The 12872-nt window shown below is 38.7% G+C and overlaps 2 protein-coding genes across 7 annotated transcripts in view; one reads left to right on the top strand and one right to left on the bottom strand.

Moving 5' to 3' along the window:
* MCPH1 (microcephalin 1) overlaps window positions 1–12872 on the bottom strand; it is a 231741-nt gene that overhangs the window by 46728 nt on the left and 172141 nt on the right. The window lies entirely within an intron of this gene.
* The window catches only part of ANGPT2 (angiopoietin 2), a 71974-nt gene continuing 65974 nt past the window's right edge, over window positions 6873–12872 (top strand). The window contains exon 1 of one of the 2 annotated variants that reach the window (XM_048845303.2): window positions 6873–7552. In XM_048845303.2, coding sequence (XP_048701260.1) covers window positions 7265–7552 — 288 coding nt within the window. In that variant the 5' untranslated portion in view covers window positions 6873–7264. The remainder of the gene's footprint in view (window positions 7553–12872) is intronic. The other variant, XM_048845302.2, reaches the window with a different exon arrangement.

Genomic DNA, 12872 nt, shown 5'->3' with positions numbered 1-12872 from the left:
ATATTACAACAATTCTTTAAATTATTCAGGAGTGTTAAATATTACTATAATAGTGAATCAAATAGCACTTGTGCCTCATTATCATAGCCTGGCTTCTTATTCTATCCCTCAGATTTAGTCTCACTGCAAAAAATGTGAATAAAAAAAAGCATTAAAATGACAATTCACTCTCCTACAAAATTAACAACCTTAAAATGAGATGGAGGAAAAAAATCTACAAATAGAGACTAAGACCAAGTCAACATTTTCTTATATTACTTCACAAACTTTTATGCTTCCTTTAGTATCAAAGATCTCAGAGAAGTGCCTCTCTACTTCCCTGACAAACAGAAGCTGTGCAGCTGTATGTAAAATGATAATTGGAAAGATAATATTAGTGGTCTTGCTTTTAATGCAGCATACTCATATACTGTAAGAAATAAAAACAGAACTGGTTGAGTAAGGGAATTACTGTTTCCCAAGAAAGGAAATTGCCTGAAGCACATCTGGCAAAAAGGTTTAAATGCTTAATTATGGCAAAATATACATTTCACTCCTTTTTATAAGGTGAGTTCTCTAAAGTGAATGGCTTTTTTTTTAAAGGGGGAAATATCTAATTTTACTTTAAATATACTGGGCAGTATTTGCTATTTTATGTCAAACACTCTATTCACTTAACTAAAAGGCAATCAGGAAACTGCAGACTAAGCATCACAATTTCAGTTTGGATAATACATTGTACTGTACATTCAAACAGGCCCCTCCATCTATAAAGCACCACTAAAAGGAGATGACCAAAATGAGTAACATAACAAAAGAATTGAAAGGCAACTACAACTAATATGAAATATAATAAACTTTTTATTGAATTTTGTACTGAAATATAAAAAACCCTGTGCCAACTTATTCAGAATCCTCCTACTTTAATATGTCTTACAATCTTACAATACGATGTTCCCACTCACTGTTGATAGGATGCAGATCAGCCTGTCATTCAGCAGTTGTGGAATAAGCCCTGCCCTCCAAGCGAGAAGCCAGACATGTTCTAACTCCTCAGAGATACAGTAACAATGCAGCATTCAGAATTTCTCCTCCTCACCGGAACTTTTGAGGACAAAAATTTATTTAAACTTTCCTAACATTTCACACTTAATTTTCCAAATTCAGCTTCTTCCCATTTCCATTCCCTTGAGCTATGGCTAGTTTGGCTTTGCAGGAGGGAATTACTTTCGAGGCACAACTTTCCCTCCTCTGCTGGGAAAGCTGCTCCCAAATGGATGACAGGAGCAACCAATGTTCAAAAAGACGCGCCAAATGCAGCAACTTTTTCCAACATAGGGTTAAAGAGAGGTTATGCTCATTTTGTTGGCAAGGTGCCTCACTTTCAGCTTCCTAAACATGGTGGGAAAGGCTAAGATCCTTGCAGCAAAGTAGAAAGTAAGTTGAGACAGATGTCGAGACAGCAAAGTCCTCACTGATGTATCTGAGGGGGACATTCAATCTACTTCACCACCAGACAGCATGTATCAGACAGGAAAGAAGAGCAGTCTCTCCTTGTGCAGGAGCACTAAACCAATCCTCCACAAACAGAAGGTTAGTCACTGCAGTGCACCCAGCCACAGATCTCAGAAGAGGCTGCTATGCTCGGAAGCTATTGACTTGCCCACTGCTTCCACATGAGTTCCAGCCAGCATTCCTGGAGAAAGATTTCTGTACTCTCCACACTACTCCTGAATGCCACTGCAGCAATTAGGAGCCACACATTCAACAGAAATGCTAAATTGGTTGATCTTTCCAACATTCAAACCACTAGAGTTCTTTCCTGTGGAGGTCCAAGATATATCAAGGTCTTCTACTCCAATCTTGCTTTTGACCCTCTACACTCAAACAGCCTCTCAGACTCCTGCAGTCCCAACACAGAAGCAGGTTCAACCCTCAAAAGCCAGGGCTCCAGTGTGATGGTTCTCAGGATACCCATGACTATGATTCATCTTGTTACTTCCATGACTTCAGTGACAGAGAGAGATTTGCTTGTGTTTAACTGTCAGCACCCTAATATCACCAGCCTGTTAGCCATCCAACCACTCTCAACTGGACTGTGCCAGCCCTAACTTTGCCTTGAAAGTTAAGAATAGGTGTAACCCCAGTCCTTGAGCTCATTTGAAGCATTCCCCTCTTGTGTCTAGCCCTTTATCCCCTGAACACTCACAGAAATACCAGGTCTGCTGTCCCCAAGGGAACAGTATACATACCAGCTTGTATGATTTAACTCAGGCTCAGCAGCATCTTTCCTAATATCACAACTCTGAGATATATTTATAGCGAAAACAAGGATAAGTTTATTACCAAAAGATTCATGATTCAAGATATTGTGTTACCATTTAAAACAAACTCATAGTACATTTTCTAGAGACTAAACAGGCTAATCTCATGTCTAAAGATGTTTATCTCACCAACGCCTTTTGCAGCATCTTCAACCAAGGCTGGTTGTGATCCCATTTTCATGAATGTAAATGCACTGCCTGTTTACTTTCTAAGGTGCAGGATCAGTGTCTTCTTTACTTTATACCTGCATCCAAAAAGTTCAGTCGGTACTGAGACAGTACAACCCCGTTGCTTGTTTTTCCTCTGTGCTGTTCCCTGTTGACTCTACACCTCTCTGCTGACTTTGTAATACTTAATTTATATGCTGACAGAGAGAGGGGTGAATAAACATCTTTTGTCTGACAGAAAAGCTCTGTTATCTCTGCCATAATACAGAATTTAAAACTTCATTTTCAACATATATACATAACTCCTAGATAGTATCTGTACTGTGACGGACTCAGACCACAAGGATATAAGAGAGTAGTGGAAGGCTGGTATATCAGCCTCAGAATGAACAGGTTCCCTAGATAGCCAAACAAAGCTACTCCAGGCCAATCAAGACACCTGATGCCAATTTAACCAGTTAAGGTCGTTAGGTGAATGCTGGCACCTGACCTCAATTAACTGGCAACAGGTCAGTTAAGGCCCTTAGGCTAATGAAGCTGGAACCAATTAAGGTCCTACTCATACTGCTTTAAAGCTCTCCTTTCTTGAGAAGCCCAGTGGAGTGGAGTATTGCTGAATCCTGAGGTAAGTGCTAAGCTTGGGAAAAGGGGACCACGGGGAAGTGGCCCAGAGAACTGAAGCAGCATCATTGGTGAAGGGAAAAACTGCGAACAGCTGCTACCATTAGGGTCCCTGGGCTGGAACCCAGAATGGAGGGCGGGTCTGGGTTCCCCCCTTCCCCCATGCTCTACAGAGATCCCCTTGAGAGGGGAAGCAGACTTGGTCCAGGCAGGAGGCCAAACTGAGCCTACTGAGCTCTTAGGAGCAACAGAGACTGTGGGTATTCCACCTTCCATACTGGCCTGTGATGAAAGTAGCTCAATAAGCTGTGACCTTTGCTGCTATGCTGGGAAAGGGATGTCATATTGAGGGTGTTAGTGAGCTTCTGAGGCCACTGAATCTGCCTGGAAGTGCGGGACCCACCAATACAGGCTTGGAGCTTTGTCACAGTATGTACATTTCATAACAATATTAATGACCAGTGTGATGCTGGCTTTCAGTTGTTTAAGACCTCATATGATATTCTTTGGTGAACTAGAATCAGAATATTCTTGTAACCCTCTTGCCATTTGGCATTGAGAGGCTGCTGGATCACATCCAGTCCCTTTGATTCCTCCTCAAAAACCCAGACGAACTGAAATGCAAATATGTTCTCCGTGACTTAGTCGACCAGTGTGTGGAGGGATGAATGCATCATCCTTAGTAAATCAGAGCTGCCATCTCATAAGAGTTTTTCCAGATCAAGAGCTACTTTATAAATCCTCTCAGGAAAGGGTTCTTGGCCCTTCCTTGTCTGACAACTTCTCAAACTCCCGGTCTCCTTGAGATAAAGGTGGTAGCACAGCTCTAGCAATTGAGAAGAAAACCTTTAACAGATCACACAGGTAAATGTTATCCTCCACTTCACTGTCAAACTGAAGAATGAAAACACACACAGGTCTCACCAAAAAGTGTAAGAAAAGTAAGACAAATCTTCCAAGTATTCCTCACTAAGAAAAAGGAAACTTTCAGCACTGGAGCATGAAACAGAGGCAGAACCTCATGCAAGATATTTTCCTCTTCAGTATTTTTAAACTAAGTTATCAAGGTTCGTAAGTGCTTTGGATATACTTCCAGGGGAGAAGCCAGTCTGACAGCATCTAAGTAAAAATGTGAAGCAAAAATCCCTTAAAAATGTAAAGAAAGATCTGCATCCAACTTAACTCAACTTTAATAATGCGAATGACCCGATAAATCTAATTTTGTCTGGTTAGACATCAAAAAATTTAAAAAAAAATTTAAGAGAACAAATGTGATTGTGCAGACTCCCTGAAGGTTGCCACAAGTAGTCTCATTCCTTGAGAAAGAAACAGTTATACAAACAGAAGGATATTTTTGTTCAAAGAAACCAATAGACTGAAAAGTAGAAACTTCTCTTCAAAAAAGTTTTGTGGCTACATTAACAAGCTTTCAGGGTATCTGTCACATTTATTAGTTTTGGTAGAGCAACACCAGGCTATGCATTCTCTGTTTGCCAAAAACAAATGTTTCACTATGACATTTATTTTACAGGAAATATCCTCACCATGTCTTAAGCCTCAGACAAACACCTCAATGTACTGAGATCCAAAGCATGGTCGTTGGCAAACAAATACTCCCCAGAAAGCAAATCTGACATATTTGTTTTATATCTCATGCAGATGAAACGTAAATCAAGCACATTTTGTCCCCTTTGGAGTTCTCCAGAAGTAAACTTTTTGGGTTGTCTTTAGATAAGGCAGTCATGAAAACATAAGGTGGAGTAAGACATCTCAACCATCCAATGAGCAACAAAGTAGAGATCCTAATTCCTACAACTGGCTTTCACAGCCTTTATACAGTTTCCATATCATAGAAAGTAAAACAGTGTTAACGTGTTTTGGCAGAGAAAGATATATAGGGAAACCTGTAATGACGCTTCTTATGATATAGTGCTTGTCCTATGGATAAACAGGGGACTTTGGTCTCCAGTGCGTATTATTTTGGAACCTTCTTTAGCACAACATTCACTTAAAATTAAAAGCAATATTTAATAAGAGAAGTCCAGTTTCTGTGTCCAGATCCAAGGAATTATAGGGCAATTTCTCCTCAAGAATCAGTTCCCCAGCATGATGGTTTCCAGAGCATATTTTCTACAGCAGACAATTTATTTTCCCAAGATTTTATTGGAAGCAAACTCTTTCCTGGTCTTTCTTAGCTGTTTAGTAGTCTCATGCTTTCTGAAGTTAGCTGATCATTGCAGGACACAGAGTAATCCCTGTCCTCCCCATGTACAGCCCTGCACTATTAAATATTGCTCCATGATGTATTTTTCTTCATCTTCCACCACCGCTATTGACCACAACCAGAGGCATGATATTAGGCCAGTATGATCTAATATAGCAAATCCTATACTCCCATGTCATTTATTCAGAGCCGGCTCTAGGTTTATTGTCACCCCAAACAAAAAATTTGCCACCTCAAGCTCAGGTGGGGCTGGGGCTCGCAGGCGGTGCTGGAAGTGGAGGCAGTGATGTCACCTTCTCCCAGCGCCTGCAGGGGCTTTACCCCCTCCCCTGCCCGGCCGCGCAGAGAAGCCCTGATATAAGGGATGGCACAAGGCAGCGCAGCAGCCAGCTCGCAGATGAGGTAGCACAGCCCTGGCTCCCCGGCAGGACTCGCCCGCTCCTCCCCAGGTAGCGGCTGGGCCCTGGCAGGTCAGCATCCCGGAGCTGGGGCTGGGGCTTCCCCTTACTTGCCTCATCTAAGTGGTGCAGCTCTGAGAGCACAACTGCCCCGAAAAAAAAGGGTGGCCGGAGCGCCGCCCCTGGAAATGTGCCACCCCAAGCACGTGCTTGCTTTGCTGGTGCCTAGAGCCAGTCCTGCATTTATTGAGGAATTCCTGCTGCCACTCTGTTTGAAACATTATCCCCTTTTGCCCAGCTGCGAGACTTTTAATTGATGAATATTTTTAAAATGAACATAATTTAAAATAGCCAGTTAATAACATGACTAACATTTAAAAAACGGTTTTCAAGCTTTCCTATTCACTTTTTACATGATTCATATAAAAGATCATTCTATTCTAATTACAGTAGAATGTATTTATGCACAATATGTTCAGTTGAAGGTTCAATTCTTAAAAAAGAGCATGATTTCTTTCTGAAAGGATAAGCTGAAGCCTACCTTTGTCTGATTAGAAAAGTGTCTTCCTCCTTATTTATACAAACTATTAAACATAAGCCAAGCAATGCTGGGCCGAGAAACAGTTCAAAAGAACGGTTTCAGAGTAACAGCCGTGTTAGTCTGTATTCGCAAAAAGAAAAGGAGTACTTGTGGCACCTTAGAGACTAACCAATTTATTTGAGCATAAACTTTCGTGAGTTACAGCTCACATGCATCGGATGAAGTGAGCTGTAACTCACGAAAGCTTATGCTCAAATAAATTGATTAGTCTTTAAGGTGCCACAAGTACTCCTAGTTCAAAAGAATTTTTCTTTAAGAGGACCAAACAAACAAAGGAACTTTTGTGTGCATATTTTAAAATGATCACAAGAAAAAATTTACAAGCTCACACTGAAAACATACTTGGAGGCTAAAAGAACTGATGTCTAGGAAATTCGTAATTAGAGTTGTGCTTAAGAAATTCACAGGGGTCCTGTAATTGATCAGTTTTTCAAGAGATTTAGTGCAGCATACCATACAGCATTCAGCAGTGTGCTCTGATCTTTGTGCTGCCTTGCAAGTGACCCCCCCTACAGGAAGATAACGGATAAGCCAGGAGGGAGGAGCAGTTTAGCTACACATGTCTGGCTACTCTTATCAACTTATCATATAAGGAAAGGAAAGTGATTGATTCAGATACTGAAGCTGTAAAATCTTGCCAAAAGACCAGCAGAAGAAAACATTAAAGCTTAGTTTTAAAACTAACACAGAACTTGCAGCTGAGACAGGACTGTTTCTCTATTGCATCTGACAGTTTAGGGCACAGCCGGAGAGAAGACAGCACTTTTTTTTTTACCAAGTTTGCAACGGGAAAGTAAAAAAAAAAAGCCCTCATTCAGAGTACTTTACACATGACAGTAAAGCACTGAATTTCAGGGCAGGTCAACTTGATAATCTGGACTCTTGTTAAGCATACTGAAAATAAAATACTTCAGTATTTTAGATTTGCTGGGTTATCATAGCAATTAAAATGTGGCTGGCTGTTTACTTTATTTTGAGCTGTAATCTTGTTTTAGCTTCAGGGTATAGCTCCTTTCGTAAAAGCATGGAGACTATCGGCAAGAAGCAGTATCAGGTTCAGCATGGGTCATGCAGCTATACCTTTCTATTGCCTGAGATGGACAACTGCCGCTCTTCTTCTAGCTCTTATGTGTCTAATGCAGTGCAGAGGGATGCACCACTAGATTATGATGATTCAGTACAAAGACTGCAACTACTTGAAAACCTCATGGAAAACAACACTCAGTGGCTAATGAAGGTAAGACAATATCATTTCTATTCTAAACACAGGGTATGACTTACAGTAATATGTTTCTATACTTTTACTAATGCTGCTTTTTCTACTTCTGTAAATCTCTAATTTCACAAAATTGTCACCAAACTTTCTTTCCTAGGCTACATTTGTGAATTAAGAGGTTCAATCAAAAGCTCATTTTGAAGTCCGGGATCATTATATAATAAGTAGAAGGGGAGCGAGAGCTGCATTATTCTGCAGAACATGTATGCTGTTTAGCTTGTAAGCAACTCAAATTTAATGACAACAGTTACTAGCAGTTATATATGCTGGCTTCGGGCATACATGTGAAAAGTCACACATGAAACAGTAAAAAGAAAAGGAATACTTGTGGCACCTTAGAGACTAACAAATTTATCTGAGCACCTAATGTGCCACAAGTACTTCTTTTCTTTTTGCAAATACAGACTAACAGGGCTGCTACTCTGAAACATGAAACAGTAATAGGAAAAACTTGATCAGCTAGTTATTTACAAACAACTGACAGTGGCTAGCTTATCTCTATTTAAAAGTGCCTACAGTTTATTTACATGGAGTCATTTTCAGCACATTGTACAGAGATTTAAGTATGAGACTCAAGATTAGCAATCTACAAATGCTTCTTTGATTATCTCCAGGGACTGATTTGTAGTGAAATTAACCTAGGGAAATGACAATTTCAAGAAAGCTCCACTAACTAAAGTCCTTTGAATCCTGTAATTCTTCCACTCAACTACAGAGTTTACAAAGGAAAAAGCAGAAACAAAACGTTGTTTCCATTAGTACAGAAAGTATGTCTGTCCTCATAATTCCTACAAAACAACCTGTTATAAATTGAGGGAATACATAAGTGTGCACACACACAGATGCACATGTGCACACATACCCCAAACAAGGCAATATTTATATATTTCTACATGAATAATGGAAAGGCAATTAAATAATTCACTGATAAACGTTCATGTTAACAGAGGATACAATTACATTCAATTCCACACAAACAAGTTACATTTTTACAGAAACTAAGTCAGACATTCCCAAAACATTAAACAGTATGTTAAATTTTGACTTAAGCTTGAGTTACACCAGCAGCTGTATCATTTTAATCTTAGTACAGGAAGAATAGTTTAGTTGCACAGTATAGCTCTAATCCTGAATCTGTTTCACACTATTATGCCTATATTCTAAGCAAAAAGTATTATGATGCTTTAACATAATCACCATAATATAATGCTGCAAATACTCCTCTTCATATGCTTCAATGACAGCACAAAAATGGTTCTGAATTGTAAACAAAAGTAGAAAGTAGCTCATTACTAGTCCAGTATGTTAGTGACTTTCTTAAATATAAACTTTATTCTTTATTTTAACATTTGTAATGAATCATCATTATAAAATATTATTTTCTCATTAGGATTTACTTCCTCCCAGCAGGTACACAGATACACAGTATGATGTATCCTGTGAAACCAGCTAAGTGTATTTGCATGTGTAAAACACAACAGCCCTATTTTCAAGATATAAAGCAATGTGTACTTTCATATGTAAAAGTAGGCCTTGGACTCTGTCCATAATCTGGAAACTTGGATGATTCTATGCAGGCCCCTAAACAACAAGCCTTCTTTTAGGGGTTTAAGGTGTTTAATATTTTAGGCATCTCAGTTTGCAAATTGCAGCTTAAATATCTAGCCATTAACTACTCTTTTGCTTTAACTTCCCATTTCATAAGAAAAAAATATTTCCCTCCACACATATGTACATTCATATTTATTTAGCAATATTTCCCATTGCAGTGTTAAAGACCAACACTAACAGATGTGCAATGTAAGATGAAAATATACAAAGTAAACCAGTCTAATCTATTCAATTGATAAGCCATTTCATAAAATAAATATTAAAGGCAAACAGAAGAATTCTGTGCTAAATGCCAGTTATTACAATGTTGCATTTGCTTAATTAACAGACATCAGGTAAAGCAAAAACCTGTAGGATAATTCCATCACTCTTAGTCAAAATACTCTTTTTCCTGTCAATCTCTGGGAAATCCTTTAAAAAAAGAATAGATAAGCAAATCCAACACTGAGAATTCAAAAGGTAAGGTTTTTTTTTCCCCAAAGAGGACTCAAATAAATTGAAGTATTTCTTTGAGTTCTGCAAATGTTTCCATAGTAGCACAGAGCTGATTTTGAACTGTTTTAGCAGCTAAACATCCTGTAGAATGACTTACTGTTTACCTTTTCATTGCTTTAACACCTGGTTCTTTATGTTTTCTGTTATATCTACAAAGAGCACCTCAGAAAGTCAACTTCTGTTGAGACTCACTTTGTTAGTCACACCTGGTCTAAGGGGATGTGAAAAGCAAATAGAAAGCCTTAAAGTGCTTAATCTACCCTACTTGCTGTTTTTTCATTCTATCACATACCATACTACATGCTACTTCATTAATATTTCAGATTATTAATGAAAACTCTTTAATGATCAACTCATAATTTAAATTGTATCAAATTTACTAGAACACTGACAGAAAATTGTAACATTCACTGCAATTTCTTCTTTAGTGATTACATTGAACTTGAGAAGTATTATGTCTTTTGTTCTTCTAAAAAATTATTTATTCAGGAAAGCACAGTTGAGACGTGGCATCTTTTTATTTTGAAGTGAAATTAAAATGATCTAAAATTGTCTCACAAGCTTCTAACGTAAATTAACTTTACAGGCTTTGTTCCAAGTGTATTGCACATCCCAAAACAATTTCACATTTCCCCCTTTAATCTATCAACCAAAGGAAATGTTATGTTTCTGAATGAACACTGGACTGTATGAATGGAACAGCCTGAGAAACGTACACTGTATCTGGTTAACAGACAAACACAATGGGAAGACAATTAGTTGCACAGGACTGTTTTTGCTTTTGTGTAAATAAGAGGAGAATTTGGCCTATAATTGCCACACATTGTATCTTATTTCATTCGTTGTTGAGAACTATGCTAATAACGGATGTTATCACTGTAAATACAGTACCTAAATCTATACTGTGACTATTTTTAGTGATTTATAAACAGAGATACCTTTCTGATAACTGATGTTGATCATTAAATTTGAAGGAAACTGGGAATAAGCCATCAGATACCATCAAGCATCTAGCAATAGCTGCTACAGTGGAAGGCAAAAAAGCCATAATGCACCTAACGCAATTGTGCAATCCTGCACATTAATGGTATGTCTACACAGCAAAGAAAAACCAGCGACTGGCCTGTGCCAGGTGACTTGGATTCACAGGGTTCAGGCTGCAAGGCTGTTTCATTACTGTGTAGACTTCTGGGCTCAGGCTGCAGCCTCGGCTCTAGGACCCTGTAGGGTCCCAGAGCAATGAAACAGCCCCACAGCCTGACACTGGGAGCCAGAATTGGCTGGCAAGGGCCAGCCACAGGGTTTTGTTTGCTATATAGACATACCCAAAGGGAGCAATCCTTCTGGACATCCCCCATCCCAAAGGATCAGTTTACCTATTGTAACATGGTATTTGTTTATCCTATTTGTTTTGAAATGGGGGTGGGGGAGTGCCAAATAACCCTGCGTACATTTCAACTTTAAACCAGTTCAGGGGAAGGAGGAGGGGACAATTAAGATACACCACTAACGTTTTAATTTTCCAGGCTTATGCATGCAGTAGTTACTATTCCTATTGTGAATTTTTGTTATGCAGCAATAGCAGATCTTCAAACATTGCTGCTGCAAGGTATACAACTCCTGTCCCTAAGGTTTATGAATAAACCAAATCCTATTAAAATTAGCGGCAGATATCACTCATTTGAATAATGGCAATTTCACAGCCAAAGCTCCATGTATATCAGCTTGAGAACAGATGCTAAGATCATTGTATTCACATCTTTGTACCTAGCAACTTTAAAACAAGAGGGATGGCTCTCTGTAAAGAGTGACCCTATTTAACAAATTTGCTGCGCAGTCCTAGGCTATGTTATTAGCAACAGTTAAAGACAACATATTGACCATGGAGTACTGAACTTAAACTGTACAAAATAAATTGGGTATCTGCTGACTGGGACAAGACAGACCAGCTGGTAGTAGTCTGCACCAGGACAGTCCAGGTCTAATCCAAGAGCAGAACTTGGTTCGTATCCACTACTGACCTTAAAGTGGATTATTATGGGGTGCAGGTGTATTGGTAGAGTTTCACTCTTTTCGGTAATATTAAACAAATTCATTTTCCTTTCTCTGTTCAGTTTGAGATTAAAAATCCTCTGACACTTTGAAATTACCTCAATTGACCAATGTTTCTTCTCAATCAAAAGAAGTTCGAAAATCTTAGACTACATGAGAATACTACCAGCAAATGCTCATTTGCCTGCACAACTACTGCATCACTACTTAATTAAATTATTATGAAACATTTTTCAGCACCTTGAATATAAAAGGAAATATATTAAATATTCCATAAACCAAACTTTTATGCAATGCATAGGGACAAAAATACATGTTATTAAAAATTAGTCAGTTAATGTTTTATATTTTGCAGTATCCAACAGATGATTCTAACTCTCAAATCTAAGAACTACATTCCTTTCCTGCATAACACATCTGTTTTCACTTACATGTTTCCATCTACCAGTTACATATTTGTTAAGCAGAAGAGTACTGGCAGGACACAAAAAGAAAATACCTTTTTTTCCCCACTTTGAGACAGTATCAGTGTTATGTTTTGGGGCAAATTTTCCAAGCAACTATTCAATTTATTAATGTAAGTCATGTAGATAAATCCCAGAAAAATGTTTTGAAATTGCATTCCCGCACAAGCTTAAAGGAAAGGCTAATGTCATTATTCTAAATTGCAAAATTCCAATTTTCAATATGAAACAAGAATGAAACTCTATGGCAAGATGAAACCAGCCAAACAGTAGCAGAATGTTTCTTGTGCAATTCTACAATACAAAAATGAGACTGAGGATTTACCATCTGGCTCATGTTGGGCATCAACTAGGATCGCAATTTAGGCATATGGATAGTTGGAGCAGCAGTTGGGGGCTTTCCCAATTCATTCCCGACTGACATTTTCCCCTTTAAACTGCTCTTCTTCTTGCACATGTAGCAGCCAAACCTGGAGATGACTGAGCAGACAGTTTCCAGGACTAAAGTCTGACTAAGATGCCTGCTTGCATCCCCATTTCACACATTCCAGCCAGAGCCTGCCCTTGGAGTCTGAGAGCATAATCTCCATAAAGTTCCCATAGCCTTACATGCAGAGACAGTTACCTTTAAAAACTGGGTTTCTTTTTTATGGGTACAA

The sequence above is a fragment of the Caretta caretta genome, chromosome 3 (assembly GCF_965140235.1).
Source record: "Caretta caretta isolate rCarCar2 chromosome 3, rCarCar1.hap1, whole genome shotgun sequence".
Classification (NCBI taxonomy): Eukaryota; Metazoa; Chordata; order Testudines; family Cheloniidae; genus Caretta; species Caretta caretta.
The sequence above is the reverse complement of the archived record's forward strand: the minus strand, read 5'-3'. Positions and strand labels throughout refer to the sequence as shown.